We start from the raw sequence: 22,578 nt of genomic DNA, 5'->3' as shown, positions 1-22,578 counted from the left end.
ATAATTTTATCATGACATACCTAATTTAGAAATGAACTTGCTACTTTCTTAAAATAAATACCTGAATTAATGGGAGAAATGTTGTCATGTAGATTATAGAATGAACAAAATCTGATAAAAACAATGATACTTATATAAAAGTAAAACCAGAGAAAGTTAGTTTTTTTTTAAGTAGTCTCATGTTGTTCAAAGCACACTAAGGTTATAGGTTCAGCTCCTAGATTAAGACTTCAAAAAGACTACAAAATAAGAAAGTTTGACCTATTTAGATTGACTGTTAAAAGCAGTAAACAGATGACATTAAAAGGAACAATCTGTGGTCCCAATATAAAACCAAAAAGCCTAAATTAAGAGTAAATATGAGATAATGTCTGTCCAGGGAGTTCACCTTTGTGCTTTGTTTACATTCCTCCTGATGCAAATTGAATAAATGCACAACAGGAATGCACTACTATTGTTTTAGTTATTTCTGGTTTAGCATAAATAGACTACAACTGCATGTCTCTGTGTTGAAGAATGACAATAAAAGATTGTTCAAATCATTAATTAGTTAAATCAGTTTCTCTAGTGAAGATTTAAGGTACTTTTTCTTGAGTATTACCATTCTTTATACTTAACTGGCTTCCAAAATGTAGTACAATGTTGAGATACTTGTACTTTACTTGAGTATTTTTGCTACTTTGTACTTCTACTCCACTACAATTCAGAGGTAAATAGTGTACTTTTACTCCACTACAGTTATTTAATTCCTTTAGTTACTTTACAGATGTGGATGAATGATGTGAAATATAAATCAACCCTTAAATCAGACTTTAGTTCCACCTGGAGTAAATTCACAAGCTACCCTGCAGTATACAAAGTCATTACAACTAGCTGCACCTTTACCAGCTTTGAGAACACTTAAATGATCAATCATTATAAAAACATATCATATATATTATTCTGAAATGGACCAATCTGCACAATGACTACTTTAGTACTTTAAGTATATTTTGATGCCAATACTTTTCTACTTTTACTTGAGTAACATTTGAATGCAGGACTTTTACTGTAACAGAGTATTCCTACACCTTGTACTTCTACTTTTACTTAAGTACAAGATCTGAGTACTTCTCCCACCTTTAGTACTTAGTTACTTTCTACCACTGAACAAAACATGCCTTCATCTCAACAACTAAAAACGTTACAAAACTAGCCTTGAAACGAAAAGTAGCCAAGCTAGCTTAAATAAAGTTGACTAAAAGATAAAAGTAAGGTCTAAAAACAATGTTTAAGTAGGAAAGAGTGTGACTTATATTCATAAACTGGTTAGAAGTTAAATGTTTTGAGTGTATGCTAACTTGGTAGCACACGTTGAAGCTTTACTATAATTACAGGCGAGCTATGTAAACTATGCAGCAAAGTCAGCTAATGTTGCTAACAACTCAGTAAATACTCTCCTCCCCCAAGACTAACTGAAGTAAACTTGACCGTAAAATAAATAATGTTAAATTTGATTGTTGGTTTTAACAGTGATTTTAAAATCTCTAGTGAGAAAAACTTTTTTTTCCACGAATGCAGCCAAAAGGCTCCGTCTATGCACTGGCGCCAACACACTTACATTAAAAAATCTGTTCGCCGTTTGTTTTCGGTAACTTATTTTTGACCACTTTAATGTAAACTCGTTTGTTAAAAGTATTCACACATACAATTTAAATTATATCCATAAAGTAATGTATAAAAGTTAAGTTGTTTTAAACTCGACAAAATCGTAAACACGAAGCACTGACAACCAACAGTTTGTGTTTGCTCCAGGAGGTAGTCCGAGCCCAAAAATCGGGACCTTTTTTTTTTTTTGCTGCAAGAGAAGTTTTGCCTTACCTTTTCTCCTCCTTTTCTTTAATTTCCCGTGTGATTAAGGCGCTCCTTTCGACGCTATTTCATCGTAGTAACTCGAGTCCAAATCCCCATCAGAATAAGAGGAGAGATAAGCATTATTTCCCAGGGTTTTTAGTGTAAATGTTCACGGTTGTACTCTCCTCTGCTGCCTGCTCCGGTCGCTCTGCGGTCTGTTTGATGATGGAGCTCGGAGAAAACCAGCCGGACAAAGATCGTCTCTTACTGGAAGCGAGGTATCACTCCGCGGTTTAAAAAAAAAAGGGCCAAACTTCCGGTCTTTTACAGTAGGTGTTGACCGACTACGCATGCGCATGCTTTTCACCTTTCAGGTATGTTACAAGTTGACATTTTCAGTGAATTTGTTGATTTTTGCATCAGTTTAACATGCTGTCGTCTGATTAAATCGTCAAGACTTTGAAGCTGTGTGTTTTCTTTATCTTACACACTCTTTTTTTGTTTTTTTTTATATAATAAAATTCAGCAAATAACTATATTTGTATGATCATTTATGCCTGTCATTTTGTTATTGGAATAACCTTTGCATAAATTAGTGAATGTGGACTGTATATGGTGCAATAAAAACATTGCAAAAAGGTTTTACTTTGCCCCTCTTACACTTCAGTTTGACCATTGCACATTTGTAATATTTACATAGCATTTACTGATTTTTAGTGGCATATTTAATCTGGGAAATGATTTTTTGGAAAAATTTGGAGTAACTGCAATATAGAATTAAAAACAATAACGTTTTATTTTTCAGTGGCAATATTTGGAGGACATTTTCTTTCGTTTGCAAGTAAGGAGTGATTGCATGCTACCTTTTACGATGACAGGCTTAACACTATATATGATAGTGTTTATAATTTTCTTAAACAACCAAGAAAATAGTTAATTATACCTCCATGTAGTCATATTATTTTCTCTATATTAACCCATAATAACCCGGACCCATTTCTACTTTTGGGGAAATTAAGGGGAACATCATTTAGACTAAATAGACCACCTAGAACACATTTCTGACAAGTAACCCCCCCTTGTGTCAAATATCTAAAATGTGACATATATGTCCCATTGATGGGCTTTAATGGTAAAGTAACTCTTATTTATAACTTCATTAATGAGGATGATTTTTGGTTTAAATTAGTTTGAACATTCTTTGAATTGAAGAATAAAGAATATATTAACTCAATATAATGAATCAGCTAAATTAACTGAGCAGATCATAATCATATTTATAATTGTGCATATATGTCACTTTGGGTTTACTGTGAACGTTTAGGGTTAAAGTCCCGATCAGTGTCACAGCGATGCTTGTCTCAATTGTTTCATATCAATTTGATCAAGAAATGTTTCCACAACAGGTTAAATTTAATAAAGGACGTGTTATGAAAGCATTTTAATTCTTAACCCTCCTATTGTCTTCGTTTCCCCCCCCCCCCCCCCCCCCCCTTACTTTGGTGTTCACGGTCAAATTTGACCGGTCCTGTTTTAACTGCTATTACATTAACACAAAAACCATTAATCATCACCACATTTCATTTAACACCCTTTCAAACTGTAAATATGTATCAGACTACTGGTATACATGAAAAACTGCAGTAAATATACAAAGAATAGACACTGAACATGTATTGCATGTGCCAGGTGTGATCCATGTGGGGGGATGGGCACATAAGAGCGGGAAATGTGTCAAATTGTTGTGTGCGTGTGTTTGTGTGTTTGTGAGTGCCAGGTGCGATTCACATGGGGGGATATATATCCTTTATTTAACCAGGTAAACAAGACTCATTGAGATAAAAATCTCTTTTCCAAGAGTGACCTGGCCAAGAAGGGGGGGGACACACATCTAGAGTATGTGTGTGTGTGTGTGTGTGTGTGTGTGTGTGTGTGTGTGTGTGTGTGTGTGTGTGTGTGTGGTGTGTATGTGTGTGTGTGTGCGTGTGTGTGTGTGTGTGTTTGTGTGTGTTTTATCTGATCCGGATGGTTACTAATTCCTTGTTACAAAGTTGACTAAATCATCCAAAATTCAATGGAAGTGGTGATTAGCAATTTTATATGTTCAAATGTCTACTGTGAAGGATATCATAAAGCCTTAATGCAATCGAATGTAAAACAAAAAAGTGATGATTGATGAAAGTAGTAAATCGGTCAGATTTGACCCGAAGACAACAGGAGGGTATGGCTTGAATTTTACCTTTAGCAACCAAAAAAAAATCTTTTCAAATGTAGCTAGTTCGGTCACATCATGTGTTAGTCTGGCACATGGACATCTTGGACATGTTGTCATGGGAACACAAAATCACATGACCTGGACCCACCAGACTGTTCAGTGTGTGTCACTTAGGGACTAAAGCTGTATAAGGAACTTTCCAGAACATTTAAAGTTCATGTGACACCCTCATGTACACTTCTTTTTAGTTAAATATTGATTCAATATGTGGTTGGAGGTATTTAATAAACAGTGGATTTTTACTTTTCCTCTCTTTTAACAATGTCTTTGTTCAGTCTTTAAACAGTCGTGTCGTGTAGTTGTGTTTCGTATAAATAGTCTTACACAATCAAGATTTATATTTATTAATATTTGATTGACTACCACCACTGACACAGAGACAGAGTGAGAGCTCTTCCGTTTTTCGTCCTCTATGCTTCCAGTCTCTGCTTCTCTCTGCAGAGTTAAGGAGCCCTCTGGTGTTGATCATAATCTACTGCGTGTGTTCAGAATCAGACAATTACAGTTTCAGCAAGTTAAGAGCCAACGATAGCTTAATATTAATCAAGAAGCATGCATAACAAATATTAAAGATAACAGTAGGAATTACACAATTTACCATTGATAAAAAACACATCAATTTTAAACATTTCATATCTTTTTTTTAAAACTACTCCACAATATTTGTTTTGCACTTTGTATCTTTGTTTTGTAGTTTATAAAGACTCTATTTTTACTTTTGGTGCTGGTGGATAGAGTTTTCGATTCTTGTTTTGTTTTCTGTGACTATCTGCCTCCACCCATGGATGTATCATAAGACCGCCTCAACCTCTCAGACTTTCAGTTGCGCACGCTACTAAGGTGACGCGCTACCAAGGTGACGCGCTACCAAGGTGACGCGCTACCAAGGAGACACGCTACCATGGAAACCAAACAATGGTGTAGCTTTATTAAAGTCCGAGTGGAAACAGTCGTGAGTAAATCTGATTTTGTCAGAAATCGGGAGAAATATGACCCCAGGAGGAAACCGGGAGAGGGTAATGAAATTGGGAGTCTCCCGCGAAAATCGGGAGGGTTGGCAAGTGTTACCTTGGTTGCTGATTGGCTTATGGTTACACAAGCCAAAAAAGCGTTATGACATCATAAGTGACCAAAATCTAATCAGCTCATTTTCAGACAGGTTTTTATATAAATGGATCAGGACAAAAAGAGAGAGAATCTTTGTTCCTGAAACTTTCAGAATCTCTTTACACAGAGGGGACACATGTTGATGTAGAAGAGACATGAAGAAGTGGATTTAGCATAATAGGTCCCCTTTAAAAGAAACAATCCACTGTGAGTTATAATTTGGTAGATTAGAAGCGCATATTTACTATAATTCAAGGGAAAATACTTTAAATTTTCTTTCTCATGTTCTGACTTTTTCCTCAAAAATGTAAAACGAATTCTCAATGTTTTAAAAAAAGCTTGTTTTCTTAAAACCCATCTGGTAAGTTTTAGACACTTTTCTCAGAGATTTCAACAAAATCTGTTAAAAGGGACAAATCTAACTATTTTTTTGATTTACTTTGACATTTTGGGTCATAGGGAGGCTATATTTTGAGAAAAACTTGAGGAATTGTACTTCAAATTTGTGTGGAGATATTTATTTTTTACAGAAATGTTCACCATATTTATTCATATATACCTGTATTTATTATACATGTATTTCTTTATATTTAAAGTGGACCTATCATGCTATATTTAAATGATATATTGTAGGGCCATACCTATATAAGGTATATTTTACGTTTCTGTTTTCAAAATAACAAACAGTTCATGCATTTTAGCCATGCCTCATTTCGCTCTATGTGCTGTTTGCTGTCTACCGGGCTGATTATGTGAGCTGCAGCTGACCACGCCCCCCTGCAGGAGAGGGGAGCCGTGCTCTGATCAAGTCAAGAGGGGGAGAAAAAAAGATCTTTGTCCTCCGTGTTTTTTATATTGTTATAGGCCTATAGAGTCGTTATTCATTTGTTTTAAAGCTCAATAAATAACAAAGAAGACCTTTGACCGGCACTTTTCTAATTTTGTCCGGAAGATTTAAACTTTAACGGACATCTTGACCGGCGAAAGAAACTGAAACTGAAACTCTGCCGCACGGTCCCCTCGTTCCTTGGAAGAGGCGGAGAGGTGGGTGTTTGTCATCTGCTGGTGGACTAACCGGAGAGAATTACAGTGCTTGCCTCGACGGGGAGGGATTGCATTGAATTAAAGCAGCGGGAGCAAACGCTTGCCTCGGGGAGGGAGAAAAAAAGCCACAGCGGAGAATAAACAGAAGGGTAACCATGGTAACCATGGGCGGGAAGTCTTCTTCGCTGCTTTTGTGGCAGACTACTGCCACTTACAGGCCTGGCATATGTACTACACGCGTCTCCAGCGCTTTCGAGCGGCAATGGCCGGCCGTGGCCCAACCCCACATTCCCCTGATAGGTGGAGAGTTGGCCCAATAGCCGTAGCGCCACTTCTGTGACGTCATTGAAGTGTTCAAATCTGGATCAGTTTTTATCAGATCCGTTGCAGCCCCTTTTTTAGAGATTTGGGTATGGAGGAAAAGAGAGAGGGTTGTGTTTTCTGACACTTGGTGAGTTCCCTGGAACACCGGGGACACATATTCATGTATAAAAGACGTACAAAGTGCATTTTGCATGATAGGTCCCCTTTAACCCTTATGTTGTGTTCGGGTCTCCTGTGACCCGTTTCAAGTTAAAATTATATAATAACTACGCTCTTGTTTTTTAAAATCGGAACAAGGCTTCATGATATCCTCCACAACAGATATAAACACTGCAAAACTGATTATGACCATTTTTGCCAAGTCTGAAGGTCTCTAAAAATAAGTAATTTGGTGTTGGGGTCTGAGGAGACCCAGCAGCATTGCTGTGGGGACTCTGGCAAATTTGGCCCAATCAAGATTGATCTTTGACTTTAGACACCCCTCCCCCTTTCTCAACTGTAACAATAATTTTTCGCAACATGCACCTGGTCTCCCCTCCCCCCACGGGAACTCGACGTTTCTCAAAGAATATGTACACTATGACTTGAACCTGAACACACACATGCATGTGTGCCATATGTGGTGTAATGTGTTTTGGGGCCATAAAATACAATTACTACAGGATTGTACGGTTTTGAATTATAAATTAGTATGCAATATTGGATGATAGATTTTGGACTGAGATAAACCCGCGAACACCATGAACGGTAACAGCTTTCGAACACAACACAAGGGTTAAGTCTTTTTGTGTCCTCCATACATAATCAAACAGAAAATCCTGTTAAATGAACTCAAAGACGATGCAGAACAAAGTCAAATCAGATATAGAAGACATAAACGTATATTTTCAGGTGGTTGAAGTGCTCCTTTTATTCAACTTGCAACACAAATAATCCTCAAATATTCAAAACCTGTTACACAAATGTAGTACAGCAGCTTAAGCGGTCACTTCAGCGTCTTTCTTTCCTTTAACATGTTAATATAATATGAATAATAGTTCACGAAACAGCTTCATTGACTCCAAAACCAGTTCAAACACTCCCAGTACATTTTAAAAAGTGACACCAACACAAACTAATACTGACGTCGCCTCTTTCCTCATGCTGACAGACGTCCTGCATGCACACATTCACCCTCTGAAAAAGCACTCAAACTGTATAAAATGTTCAAAGTAAAAACTGTACACCAGCACAAGTGTGTGTGTGTGTGTGTGTGCCGGTCAGACAGACTGAATCACAAAAGGCACAGGGAGGCTGAATATTTTACTTGTCCCCGTAGTAACAGTAATATTAATCAATCTTAAAAACACAGATTTCTTAAAACCAAAAACTCCTTCTGCATTAAATCACGTTTTCAGTGTTTCTGAGGCTTCGTTCACGCTGTAAAAAACACCAGCTTTAAAATCACAGGGTGTGTTTACACTGTAGAATTTAATTGATTTAATTACCTTGAGAAAATTCCCTTAAAGGTGGGGTAGGTAATTCACTTCAGAAACACTTTTTGTTATATTCCATGGAATGCTCTTAACATCCCGATAGCAATGAATATATAAATGCTTTGACAATAAATACATTAAACATTTCATCTGTGGAAGCCGTGGCGCTGTAAAAAGCACGACCAATCATCTAAGCCGGCCCGGCTAAAATAACTGGATGGCCTACCTGCCTGTCAGCCTTCCATCTGTGCACAAACTTATCTCGTGCCCTCATTGTGCGCGTTCGTGTGTGTTGGAGGAGGGGCTCTGTAAGGAAGTCTGAAGGAAGGGGCAGATTTTTTTCGGTTGAGTACTTTCAAATTCTAGCGAGCTCGAGCTGGTTTCTCCATTCTTACCCACCCTACCTTTAATTGAGGATTAGCTTGCTACACTAGTAAGGTCTTCTTTCTCCATATATTAATATTTATTCAAATCTCTTTATAAAGCACTTCGGTCAATGTTTGTTGTTTTCAAATGTTTTGAGATAAAGTTGGCTTGACTTATTATGCAGTTTGTTGAGCTGAATTTAATTGAATGGGAAAATAATCACATATAAAACGTTTTGCATATTTGGGTGCTTATTGCATCTCTTAGTTCATTTGTGTGGACTTTTGAGGATGCAATAAAACAACCAAAATAAACAAAAATAAAAGTTGTAAAGGCCTACAGTGTGAACAAAGCTTGTAGTGAAAACCGCCGTCGTAATAAACATTCAAGCTCTTACAGTCCAGGAAAACAAACATAACACAATCATTACAGAAAGAAATGCATCATCTCTTTGTGCCAAACATCCACAAAAACAGATCAATCTGATGAGCACTGAACGCAGCAGTGATGACACAGTAGCTCTTTAATAAATATCACACCATGAGAACTGTTAGTTAAAGGGGACCTATCATGCAAAATCCACTTCTTCATGTCTTCTCTACATCAACATGTGTCCCCTCTGTGGAAAGAGATTCTGAAAGTCTGTCTGAAAATGAGCTGATCAGATTTTGGCCACTTTATGATGTCATAACGATTTTTTGGCTTGTGTAACCATTAGCCAATCACCAACCAAGGTAACCCCCCCCCCCCCCCCCCCCCCCCCCCCCTTATCACCTGAATCTCCTCCTAGAGCACCATTGTGTTCTTTTTAACCAAATCTCTCTCAGAGGGGCGTGGGGAGGGGCTCCTTATTTTCATCTAAAGTAACAGACAGAGAATCAGCACTTTTGAAACAGGGCTGAAACAGAGGGGATTATGGGTATGCTGCAATGATCTGTTTGGTGTTTCAGCCAATCAGAGACAGGTTCTGTATATATCTGAGACCTGTGATATATTGATGAAAAACAGTATAATAGGGGACCTTTAATATTAAAATAACAGTGTTTTTGTTGCATAGTAGCACCTACTGTACGTGAAGGGTAAGAAACATCCCATAGAGGTGACTTTAGAGTTACATACTCAGAGAACAGGGGTCGTTTTGCATCAGTTCAGCATTTTTTTGTATCTTCTGTGTTCGTTATGCAAGAATTTATGTTGCCGTTTTCATTTTTTTCCGATTTGTGTCTTTACCTCATTGTTTTCTCTTTGTAGTTGTTTTGCATGTGTTTAAGGACATTTTGGTTTCTCTACAGTCTGTGGTTTCTATTTTTACATTCCAGTGCTGAACCAAACATTCATAAATACTTTTGTTAGTTGAGTTAGGCAACTGCTTGGGGCCCCAGACCAGAAGGGGGCCCCCAAAGAAGGTAGATTAAGAAGGTCCACAGCAACGACAACATAAAACACCCTTTAATTTACTGCAACGACATGTCGGGAAACCCCATCAAGGCGGCCCCAAGCATAGTGCGCCGTAAAATGCTGCTTCTCATCTTAAGTTTTGTTGCCTTGCTTCGAGGGGCCCCCAGTGAATGTTTGCCTATAGGGCCCCCACCGACTCTAGGATCGCCACTGGGTGAAATTAAAGCTTTAAATAAAACAAATATGTAAATTCATTTGAATCCTTATAATTATCAAAATTATAATGATTATTCTTTTCAGTATTAAATGTAATATCGTATAATTTCTTGCTTTTATCAGCTTAGTTACCTGTATATATTTTACATTCATCAATTAATTAACTAATACAAATATTTATCATAATTGTTTTTGGCACACACCAGACTCCATATGAGAACTTCTTCACATTGAACACACAAGTAGTTTCTGGTAGAAAACAGTAAATAAATCACTACAGTACATAATAACGTGGGCTGGACATCATGACCTGTTTTTTGTTTCTGTTTTGAATCCTCAGGCAGCGTAGTTTTAAAATAAATGCACAAAAACAAAGTGTATTTTGCATGAAGAGCGTTTACACACACATTAGTAAAGTCGTCAGCGTGCGGCCGGTCGCCTCCGGCTGGTGGTCTACACGTTGATGGCGTGAGCGTGCTTCTTGCACAGAGGTTTGTCTTTCTTTGAGTAGAAAGGCTGGCCCTCCAGGTTGACGTTGCAAACCTGCAGGAAACACAAACAAATATATAAAATATAAAAAAGAAACATAGCTTGAGTGATTGCAGAATAACTCAACATTCAACAGTTAGAATTACAGCAATGTTGTGTAAATTAAATAGTTTTATTTACATAAAACCTGATTTGTTTTTGCTGCTTTTGTGAAGCATTTGAATAGCCTTGTTGTTGCTGAAATGTTCTTTATAAATACACTTGCTTTACCTTTGCTAAAATATGTGTATTCACGTGATTATTTTATATATTAAAGGTAGGGTAGGTAAGAATGGAGTAACCAGCTTGAGTGCGCTAGAATTTGAAAGTACGCAGCCGAAAGAAATCTGCCCCTTCCTTCAGACTTCCTTACAGAGCCCCTCCTCCAACACACACGAACGTGCACATGACCAATGAGGGCACGAGATAAGTTTGTGCACAGATGGAAGGCTGACAGGCAGGTAGGCCATCCAGTTATTTTAGCCGGGCCGGCTCAGATGATTGGTCGTGCTTTTTACAGCGCCACGGCTTCCACAGATGACACTTTTTAAATGTATTTATTGTCAAAGCATTTAATATATTCATTGCTATCGGGATGTTAAGAGCATTCCATGGAATATAACAAAAAGTGTTTCTGAAGTGAATTACATACCCCACCTTTAATTATAATACAAATAAAACGTTAATCAGAATCTGATTCAGAATTTAAAAAAGTTAAACAAAATAGATCAAATATATACATTTGAATACAAGAATTTACAATAGAAATGTAAAAAAAAAACATAAAATGAAAGGAAAACAAAGTTAACGTAAAAATGATGATCAAACAATAATTATGCAGTATTATGAGTAACTCTGGGGAGAGTTTTTGTCTTCTTACCGCACACACGAAGCAGGTGTCGTGCCAGGTGTGACCCAGAGCCTCGATGAATTTATCTCCGGCTTCGACCGGGAAGTCACAGCCGTGACACTTTGTGCTGAAGAGAGATATATAATCTGTAGAAGAGACACAGAGGGACAATTAAATATGAATACAATGTGCGCCCTTATATAGGGGAAAATGTGTTGTCTGGGGATGCAAAATGGATGAAAGAGAAGGATGAAAAGAATATAAAAAGGTTAGAAAAGTGTCAAAATAACTATAATTTCACGGGAATACTAGGGGTATAGAAATGTGAGAGTTAATTTAGGGATATTGCCAAATATCTGGAACAAACTGCAAGAAACCTGCAACTCTGACTACTTTTAAATCCAGGCTGAAGACTTTTCTTTTTGCCGCTGCTTTTAATTGAACTATTCACATCTCACACTGCACTGTAACTTTTATTCATGTACCTTTGTTATTCATGTTATTATCTTTGCTTTTTAATGTTTCTAATGTGTTTTATGCTCTTAATGTCTTTCATTTTTGTAAAGCACTTTGAATTGCCTTGTGTTGAAAAGTGCTATATAAATAAACTTGCCTTGCCTTATATTTCAATAAGGGTTCAGATTCAAGGCTTCACTATGTGTTCTATTATAATAATTGAAGTGTTGACGTACCTTTCTCGCAGTACGGCTCCCCGTCCTCCATGTGGAAGAGGCTGTTTCCGAAGGGTTTACCGCAGGCGGCGCACACGAAGCAGGTGGTGTGCCACGTCTGCCGCAGGGCGTGCATCACTTCCTGTTACACACAGATCAGTGTGTGTTAGGGTGTTGTGATGACAAGTGGAAAGCTGTGCAGTGACTGTTATTTTGTATATATGATTGTTGTGCTTTGTTTTATGTCTTTATGTGCATATGTATACATTTGTCTGTTGATTGTGTATATATGTATATATATAGGTATATACATATTAGTATTTTTGTATTCGGGATTGTGGGAAACGGTATTTCGATCTCTCTGTCTGTACACACGAACTGAAAGATTGACAATAAAGTTGACTTTTGTTTGACTTTTTGAGGTAGCTTTGTATAAAAATGTGCAAAATTCAGAGGGTTTAAAAAGGTAGACAGGTAAAAAGGTAAACAGGTAAACAGGCATACAGGTGTACAGACAGGTGAACAGATGTTTAGACATACAGGTGTACAGGTTAACAGGTTAACAGACAGACAGGTGTAGCGTCTCACCCCCATGATCTTGGTGTTGCAGCGAGCGCAGGTCGGGCGAAGAACTCCTCGTAGCAGTTCTCGCAGTAAACGTTGTTCTGCTCCTCCACGAAGCTGGCGTCCGCCAGAGACATGTGGCAGTAGTGGCAGTGAAAACTCCTCCGGGTGCCAGGAGCGGCCCAGGGCCGACAGGAAGGGGCCCCTGCAAACAAAAACAACATAATTTACAACATTGTCAGTCAGCTGTAGGTGTTAATGACCAGCTGCCTGTACTACGAATACAGTTCAACAGACCCTGGATATGTTTGAGTTATCTGGCTTAACTAACCCAAAACAAACGCGATCTCGCTAAGCGGTCCTACGACGCTGGTTATCAACTCGGTAACTCAAGCCAGGGTTTCTCTGTCCGGCTGAGAGCGCGTTCACATGAAAGTGGCGGGGTTAGCAACATTTGACCAATCACAAACAGGGACAAGCGTACTGATAGCGCAGTGTCATACTTCCTGAATGAAAAGTAAACTATAATATTAGACAAATATGAAGAAGTTAAACTTTAAACATCCATGACTTAAACACTTTATCCAGGATAAAAGCCACATAGCTGCACCTGCAAGGTGAATACAGCTGGTAACAGAAAAAGTGTTTGAATGCGTACATTAACAGGTTTATGATATCACTGCCCCGTCCAAGACACAAGTGGATCTGACTTTAATTACATTTGACTCGAGTGTTTCGTCAACTTAATGTGTTGCTTAAAATAATACTTCTGCATACAGTATGTGACACTGTGAGTGTTGCACGGCCAGATACGGCTCAAGAAGCTGACTCAGATAAGGAGATATATGATACATTATGATGTGATATGATATGAATGATAATGGGACACATCGCCGTCTGCACTCACAGTGCCGCGGACTGTACGTAATGTTACTTTGATCCGGTTACTTATGTTGTGGCAGATATTTAAGTAAGCTTTCTTAACGCTAATGTTATAATAGTCAGATTGCTCTGAAGATGGGAGGGGATATTCTATTAATTTTCACGTTCACACAGTCAGTTGATTTTTGCCGGCCGTCTTTCCTGCAACGGCCGTTGCAGCATAAGTTACCATGGAGATCTAGCCCGGTAAGAAGAGCACCAGCGTCGTAGGACCGGAAACCCAGAGTTTACCCTGAAGTTAGCTCGCTAAGCGAAAATCCGGCTTCGTAGTATATATATATACATATATATATATATATATATATATACATATTTGTATACATATTTGTATATATCTTTGTTATTGTATTCAGGATTGTGGGAAACGGTATTTCGATCTCTCTATCTGTACACACAAACTGAAAGATTGACAATAAAGTTGACTTTGAAGCTACCTGTTTTTTTATTACCTCTTAACTTTTGCATCCTAAGTCAGAAATAATTGAGCTTAAGATTTGTTATACAGGACAGGTGTAAGTGTAGACAGGCAAACAGGAAGACAGGCAGACAGGTAAAACAGTTTACAATAAGACCAGGGAAGAGGGCTAAAAATAAAGATAATGACCTTATGATTTAACCTCGACACATATATTCATATACTGGGCAGTAACAAAACATCTCTATTCTTTATTTTTTTATTCAAGCAAACTATATAATCAGTATGTATAAAGTACCTGATGACGCCGTTGCAGGACCCGCAGAGAGGCGTGCGGCTGCTGGCGGCGAATCTCTCCGCCCTCTGAGCCACGCCCCTCGCCACAGGTGTGAAGGTGGCGGGGGTTGGTGTGGCGGGGGCAGGGCTTGGAGCTGCAGGTGCGGAGGAGGAGGGGTTGGGGTTGTATGTAGGTGGAGGAGGGGCGCCCTGGGGCAGCTGCTGCACCTTCATGGTGGTGGTCATCTTACTGGGGTCGAACTTGTCTGCAAAGTTGGTATCGGACACCCAGGGTGGTCGGTTAGAGGGGGAGGGGGCCGCGGGTGGTTGGGGGGGGGCAGCAGCGGGGGGGCAAGGCTGAGCAGCAGGGGGTGGAGCTGAAGTTGGAGGACAGGAAAAACATTTGTAAAAGCTTCCAACTCAGGAACAATGCAACAGCAAATTGCATAAAACTGAAGAAGACCTTTTTTTTTTCTGGTATTTTGAAGTGCCATTTGAAAACAAAGATTTGAAGAATGATCTGAACTGAAATGACTGAGACACCTGGAGTATTCAGACATGAGACCCTCCTAAGACTTTAAATTAAAAAAAATAGGATGAGAAATTAAATGGTATTGTTATCTATACATGGACATGTTTATATTTTTTGATGACTAAAAGGCTAGTTTCTTTATAAGCTATTCTTTTCTGCCCTCCCACTTTTATTACATTTAGTTTGCGATTGTCTGTTTCATTCATTGTGTGTATTAATATTCAATTGAAGTAGTTGAATAGAACAAAAGAAAAAACATTAGAAGCCGGTTAAGCATACTGTACAATATATATTCAGTAAAAACGTATATTTGACAAATGTAGGTTACTACGTTATCATGTTGACATTGTAATTTTGTAAAACGTAGCAAAGATCACCTGGCTGGGAGGGGTAGATGCAGGCGGTGCTGACCACCTTGGGAGGGGCGGAGCCAAGAGGGATCTGAATGGAGCTCTGCTGAGTGGGCGGGGCCTGTTGCGTGGGCGGCTGCTGATACTGCTGCGGGATTGGCTGCTGGTATTGTTGTTGTTGCATTGGTTGTTGGTATTGCTGTTGTTGCATTGGCTGCTGGTATTGTTGTTGTTGCATTGGCTGCTGGTATTGCTGTTGCGGCATTGGCTGCTGGTACTGCTGTGGAGGCGGGCCTTGTGGAGCCTGGTGCATGGCAGGAGGCTGACTGTATTGGCTGGAGAAGGATGGGGACAAAAAGTTGATTCATCACAGGGTTCAGTAAACCAGCCAAACTCACTAAGCTGTTGTTCTGAAAACATGCACTTCTAGCCTTCCTGTGCACACCAGAATGTTCTCATGGTTCATAAGAAGACACAAAACAACCACAAAGAGACACAAAATGATTATATCATAATAATCCATGCATGCTACCTGCAGATACCTGAACAATTTGTTTTAATCACCTGCAGAAATACCTGCAGACTCTGAGCACAGATTAAAGTTAAAAAATACCTATCTGTGTTTCCTACATGTGTCAACCACTGATTTGTTGATTTGATGGTTAAAAGTATTCTTCGTGATAAAAAACATTTATTTATGAAATATTAAAATGCTGTTATATGTAATCTAGTTGTAAACAACCCTAATTTTACCTGCAAATCACCAAATCAGCGTTAACTGGGTTTTGTATATCTTAGCTTTGTATACACGCAAATGACAGGAAACTTAAAGCGGGAGTTTTAATAAAAACAGCCGAGGAAGACCAGCATGTAGGGAATGAGTCAGTATCTTGACATTAAAATAAATATGTAAATGTGACTCTGCATGTTATTCAGCTGATGAACGGATGAAGCCGTTATTCAAGATGTCCTGAAGTTGGGGTTAGGGGTTCAATTTTAAAATAAAGGCCTCAATATGCTTCAAACAAAGCGCTTGTTGGTTGAAAACACCTTTTTAATGATGCAATCAGGATGGACACTTTTTGTAATTTTTCTACAGTCTTCTTTCATGACTTTGGGATAATACATTTTGCAGCGAATCAAAGAGCCTTTCTTAAGAGTTAATTTTGATTTTGATTATCTATGTAATTACACATCTGAGAGGATATATTCGACATGCGGAGTTCCTCAAGGCTCCATCCTGGGGCCTCTTCGATTTAAAAATAAATACATGTAAATGCTTCATTGGCTCAAATAATGGAAAACAGCTAAATAAGTTACATTACCTATGCAGACTTGATATAATTGTACATTTCATCAAGGAACTACGGTAAAATATAAGCACTCAGTAAGTGCATTGAACAAATAAATAATTGATGAGAAAAAAAAAATCTAAAAAGGTACATTTTTTGGAGCCAAGATGGCACAAATAAAACTGTAACTCTAAAAACCTGTCAGATATATTTTGTGGAATTAAAGGGAAATATTTAGCTCATAGATAAAGTTGCGTAAAAGACATCAAACAAACAAGTTCTCTGAAAGCATACTGAGGCCTTGAATCCAAAAGGCACTAGGAGGAGTTTTTAGATAAAGAAGCCTCTGTTTTAATTGCAGATGATGTGTTAAGCGGCAGCGTGATAAAAAGAGGCCGTCAGCATGGTGATCTCTGCAGGTTTTTGTACCTGGAGCCTCCGACCCTGCGCTGGACGCTGTAACCAGCGGCAGACTGTCGCTTCAGGCTGCAGGTGTAGAGACAACAACATCACCATCTGCATCCTAACCACAGCCGCCTTTTGGGGTTGTGTTTCTTAGCGACTTTTAAGCCCATTTGGCATGTTATTCCAACTCAAAGGGCTTAAAATATACTTTTTTTCCTCAGTGCAACTGTCCTGAAATCTTCTTTCGATTGATAGTACCATCTTTTACGCTATCCGGATCTGCATGACATTGCAAGAGGCTTTAAGTCAATTATTATTTTTGTAATTGAGGCGAAAAATATTCATATATACTTACAAAGTCTTAGCATCATTCAGACATTGTGAAAGAAATTATACCAACTAATACCGACCTCCTGCATGTATTTTCTCGTTTTGACTTCACTTAACAGCTTCAACACTTGACAACAACAACAAATGCTGAGTGATAACCAGCCCAAAATAAAGTGTGCAATTAAAACATGATGTAAGAAAAAACCTTTGATGTTCTTTGAATATAAAGAAAAACTCAAAAAATTATGAGAATAATACATGAATATCCTCAGACATTATAAAGTTGTACATTTGGAAAAAAAATAAACATTCTCAGAGATTAAAGTCACAATTTGATGAGAAACAAAACTCTCTTTTCTTTCAAGAAACAATGGAGCTCTATGTCTCACAGGAAAAACACATATCAGGCTTTCACACACGCACCACTTGTTAGTAGAGACACCCGCTGCTGTTACCTGTCGGGGGCGGGGCCAGATTCAGCAGGGGCGGGTTCCATAGCAACGGGGGCGAGTCAGCAGAAGCTGAAGCATGCTCAGTAGGGCTAAAGCACAGGAAGCGTTAGCATTCACACTAAGTAGGAAGTATAATGCATATATGTATATATTTGCACATGCAGATCTTACCTCCCTGCATGCATAAGTATATACACACACATATATAATGTATACTGTATATACATTGTATATATACTGATCAGACAAGGTTAGTTAAATCATGGAAAGAGTTCATCAAGCTTGTTACATGTGCAAATCAAAATGCTCCATAGTGCTCAGGTTGATGTGAGATGTGATATATTTGTGTTCATTTGGGTCCAAAATAAGGTTTCATCTGCAAACAAAAAAACCCTTAATGAAAAAAAAGGGATGCCATTTATTGAGCTCTAAAATATGTTTTCTTTGCTCTCTTTTCTTATCTCGAAACACAATCATTTCCTGAAGTAAAGGGTTTGTTTACTTGCTTCTTGTCCAGTAAGCCAGCAATTTGCCTTTTTTCTATAAAGTCACTGACACTCATTTATAGTTTATTTCCACCTCAGCCGTCTCCCTCCTATAAATATTCTCCTTAGAGCTCAATAAGAGACAAATACATTATAAGATGGAGAATCATAACGCATCCACCTACTGTACGAATATGATCACTGGCATGAAAGTGAAGCTTGAGAGAAGAGAAATATTTGTTAGTTTTTTGTTTATTTATTGTTTCGTGTTTAGAGAGGGAAATTAAAACTCTAATAAAAATCAACTTGTTTTTAAAATTTTCCAGGGAATTATTGAAGTCACCTTTTTATTACTATATAATATATTTATTTTCATTTCATTTATTTATATTTAAAGGGGACCTATCATGCAAAATGCACTTTTTGATGTCTTTTATACATAAATATGTGTCCCCGGTGTGTCGGGGAACTCACGCAGCGTCAGAAAATAAAACCCTCTCTCTTTTCCTCCGTACCCAAATCTCTAAAAACGGGGCTACAACGGAGCTGATCCAGATTTGCGTCCGATATGACGTAATATCTGAAATGTGGACCCACGGCCCTATCAGAAACGTTGCTATCAGAAACAATGCCCGACTGTTTTGGACGTAATATGGTCGGTGTTTACATTAGCATCGCTAACACTCAGAGCTAACCTGTACTGGAGAGCATGTGTGTGAAGAAGCAGGAAATAAAAAAGGAACTCACCTTGTGGTATAACCGGCAAGAGAGAAAGCCTTTGAGCTCCATACTGTTTCAGAAAATCCTTGATAATCCATGATATGGCGTTTCATCACGGCAGTATTTAGTTTAGACAGTAGCTGCCGGGTCCCGCATGAGCTCAGACCCCTCCTTTTTTATTTTTATCAATCTTTTATTTTTTTAAAGCTTTATACCCCAAATCAGCACTTTTGAAACAGGAAGTGAAATAGAGGGATATGAGGCATGGCTAGAATGGGTGATCTGTTTGGTATTTTGAGCAAAACACTTCATAGACATGTTTTTTTATATATTTTTTATATCTGAGACCTATGCTATTGCCTAAAAATAGCATAATAGGTGACCTTTAAGTTTAAATTATTTATGACATTATATTTATTTTGACATGTGATATAAATGAATATTATCAATGTGTTTTGTTTTTTTCTCTACAGAAAACATTATTTATTTTAATTCTTTAAATAATGCGTGTAGAGGTCTCCATATCAGATTTTATAAAACGTATTAAATCGAACATATCCCTCTGTGTTCATCTTTGTGTGAGTCACATCTCAGGAGGATTTCGAGACAAAACCCACAGTCTCTTTACGGGCGGATAAAAGCTTGACCTCTGACCCCATTGATTCACGTTGAGTCATTGCACTCTGGATACAGACTGAAGGGAGAGGGGGGGGTATCTGCTCTTATTTCAGGCAGCAGCAACGATCGATGTGCATAATGGAGGGATGATTAAATAAGTGTGCTGAGCAAAGAGAGCTGCATCCATCAGGGCGGGGGGTGGAGGAGGGCGGGGGGGAAAAGGTTTGTCCTCCACACTAAAGCTAAAATAAGAGGAAGACTAACGGAGAGAGCAACAGGAGACTTCAGTAACCGTTCAGCAAAAATGATTTGGTCATAAAATATGAAGATAGACATTATCTTCTGCAGTTACAGGCTGCTTTATTTGAGGTCTTATTAGGGATGTAGTAGGTCAAATAAAAAAAAATACCTACGTGTAGGGGAGTAATATTATATCTGAGAAAAAAAACTAAAACAATTCGTAAAAAAAAACACTTGATCAAAGACCCAAAAATTAGCAAGAAGAAAAACGTACATTTATGACTTTGATATCAGGTATTTTGAGGATTTATTTTCTTTGAATATTAGTCTCTGTAGAACTCCATATTTGCGTACAATTTCTATAAACTTTTCTGCATTTTAAGCACCATTATTATTGAGTTTATTGTTAATATTATATAAGATGTATTGTGGGTGTTTAATCAGTGGGAAAACATAATAAATAAATAAACGAGATCCATCATCCTATTGTGCCCCCTGTTGGAGAAAGCAGCGCTGAAGGACATGGTGCTTATATAAAAAAAAATGTACTCCCAACTAAGACTGAATAAATGTAATTGAATACAAACAATAACTTTCCACAGCTGCCATTTAAAAAAATAAGGGTGTTAAAATAGGGCGAGTTTTCACGATCATTTTAGAGAAGGGGTGACCGATCGGGGGAGTGAGGAGAGGTGAGGGGGGGGCAGAGTGTAAAGGTGCTGGTGGTGGTGGTGGTGGGGGTGTCAGCAGCTTTTAATGGAGCTCTGCTGCCTACCTGCTCCTCCTCAGAGCCCCCTCTTCCTCCTCCTCCTCCTCCTCCCTGGTACTGTAACACAAACAGCAGACGTCATCGGGCTTCCTCAGTTCAAAGTTTACCGACACTGATGTTGAAAAGTTTGTAATCTGCTGCCTCAAGCGTCTAAATGTGTCCAATCCATTACGTCACAGCTGGTCAAGGCTCAGTTAAATGAATGGAGAGGGGAAAAACTCTGGGTTCAGCTTTTAAATAAGAGCTATTAACTGGATACTGTGTAGTTGATTTAGCTAAAAAATAAAATCTACCCTGATTAACAGACGTCTCTTTCCAAATATATGTTAATAAGAAAAAGTATTTTTGGGCCAAATGACGTCACAGACTGACAAATAAGTTGTATTACCGTTTGGCCACTACACAAATTAGATTTAACGTCCAGTTCACTTCTTGGGGGCTTGGTCGCCATCTTACATTTTGGGCCTATGGAGATAAATCCTTAAGATGCCATTAAACACAGTGTTACTGCTCTTTTAGCGCAATGTTCACAACATTGGGTACATCCACGTAACGGAAGTTTGAATAATTTAAAAACTGTAAACTATTCATTGGTGTGTGAACAATACTTTTTATCTCAGTTAAAATAGATAAACTGAGGAGACAGCCGATTACAAACTTTTCAATAGAGTGCCACAGTGACGCGTCCTAGAACCCGGAAGTAAGTTAGCATTTTACCACTTCCGGTTCCTTTGCCAAAACGCAATGGGATTTCTCCATAGGATTTTGGAAAATAGCTGGAAATAAGGTCTGTGGTAGAGACACATTGAAGAGACAGATCACGTTTTGTTCTACGACATTAAATCCATCAGCAGTGACCCCACTGGTGACTTTTGAAGAGTTTACGTGTCTGAAAAACGATGGTTGTTAACAAGTGGCTGAATAGGACTATAGAAATGGTCGAGGCCGTTGTACGTCATTACACCGAACACGTAAACACTCCCGCTAAGTTTGTTTACCGTGTTCTGCTTGAAAGCAAGTACCTGCCTCCTGCAAACTGTTAAAACAAACGCTTCAACTTGTGCAATTTTGAATCTGTAGTTTTGAATATGGATCTTAAGTTGGCGTGACGTTGAAGCAGCGACCCTGCTGTAGTTCGTTTATAGCATAACGTTAGCATTTTGCTTCTGGCGACTAGATTTATGATTAGAAAATTATAAACGTAGGGTAGACGTGTGGAGATTATCCGACTGAACAAAACGTGATCCGTCTCTTAAATGTGTCTCAACCACAGACCTTATTTCCAGCTATTTTCCAAAATCCTATGGAGAACTTGCATTGCGTTTTGATGAAGGAACCGGAAGGAGTTTACTTCCGGGCTTTAGGACGCATCACTGCGGTTCATAGTCTATCTTTATATGAGATTTTACGCTAAATCAAAGTAACCTGCAGACTTACCGGCCTCGGTGCCGGTCACGAGGGCCAGGACTTTGAAGGTCTTGGACTGCATGTTGGCTGTGGTGCTGCGACGGCCCCCCCCACCAACATCCTGGTCCTTTTCTGCACTCTGAACCGCCTGATAGACCGGCGAGTCGCTGTCTATAAGAGCCTCTTTAACGGGACTGCAAACCCCCCCCAAACCACACCAAACCAGGTCAGACAGTAAAGCTTGAGCTGATTTTAAGGAAGGACCTGCAGCGCTAAAATGTTTTTACAACACGCAAGTAATACTTTGGATTGATGGTGCAAAAGAAAGCAATATTGGGCTGGTGTTGATTTGATTTTGCATGACTTGATTTAAATAAAGCTGCAAAGGAGAGGAAGTTAAAGGGTTTAAATATCTATAGGGCAGCAACTGGGAGAGGCTGTGGCTCAGTGGGTAGTGTGCTGGACTTCGAATCAGGGGATAGCAAGTTCGAGTCCCACTGCAGTCAGCATGTCGTTGTGTCCCTGAGACACTTCACCCCAAATTGCTCCTGTGGGGATTGCCCACAGTATTGAGTATGTAAGTCACTTTGGATAAAAGCGTCTAACAAGTAACATGTAATGTAATGTAACTAAGGATTATTTTAGGACACATTTTCTATAAAATCTCAGAAAATAGAGTTAAATGTCTGGCAGA

The 22,578-nt window shown here is 38.7% G+C and overlaps 2 protein-coding genes across 3 annotated transcripts in view; both read right to left on the bottom strand.

Annotated features, from left to right (window-relative positions):
* LOC117487208 (bone morphogenetic protein receptor type-1A-like) overlaps positions 1-2,057 on the bottom strand; it is a 50,441-nt gene extending 48,384 nt beyond the window's left edge. For both annotated transcript variants that reach the window (XM_034135878.1, XM_034135879.1), the window contains exon 1: positions 1,861-2,057. The gene's annotated coding sequence lies outside the window, so the exon portion shown is untranslated. The remainder of the gene's footprint in view (positions 1-1,860) is intronic.
* A 7,271-nt stretch (positions 2,058-9,328) lies between these two features.
* The window catches only part of LOC117487216 (LIM domain-binding protein 3-like), a 51,303-nt gene continuing 38,053 nt past the window's right edge, over positions 9,329-22,578 (bottom strand). The window contains 9 exon segments of the mRNA XM_034135887.1: positions 9,329-10,581; positions 11,447-11,562; positions 12,109-12,229; positions 12,676-12,713; positions 12,716-12,809; positions 12,811-12,856; positions 14,307-14,661; positions 15,194-15,501; positions 16,888-16,944. Coding sequence (XP_033991778.1) covers positions 10,492-10,581; positions 11,447-11,562; positions 12,109-12,229; positions 12,676-12,713; positions 12,716-12,809; positions 12,811-12,856; positions 14,307-14,661; positions 15,194-15,501; positions 16,888-16,944 — 1,225 coding nt within the window. The 3' untranslated portion in view covers positions 9,329-10,491.

Source organism: Trematomus bernacchii, unplaced genomic scaffold (genome assembly GCF_902827165.1).
Source record: "Trematomus bernacchii unplaced genomic scaffold, fTreBer1.1, whole genome shotgun sequence".
Taxonomy (NCBI): Eukaryota; Metazoa; Chordata; class Actinopteri; order Perciformes; family Nototheniidae; genus Trematomus; species Trematomus bernacchii.
The sequence above is the reverse complement of the archived record's forward strand: the minus strand, read 5'-3'. Positions and strand labels throughout refer to the sequence as shown.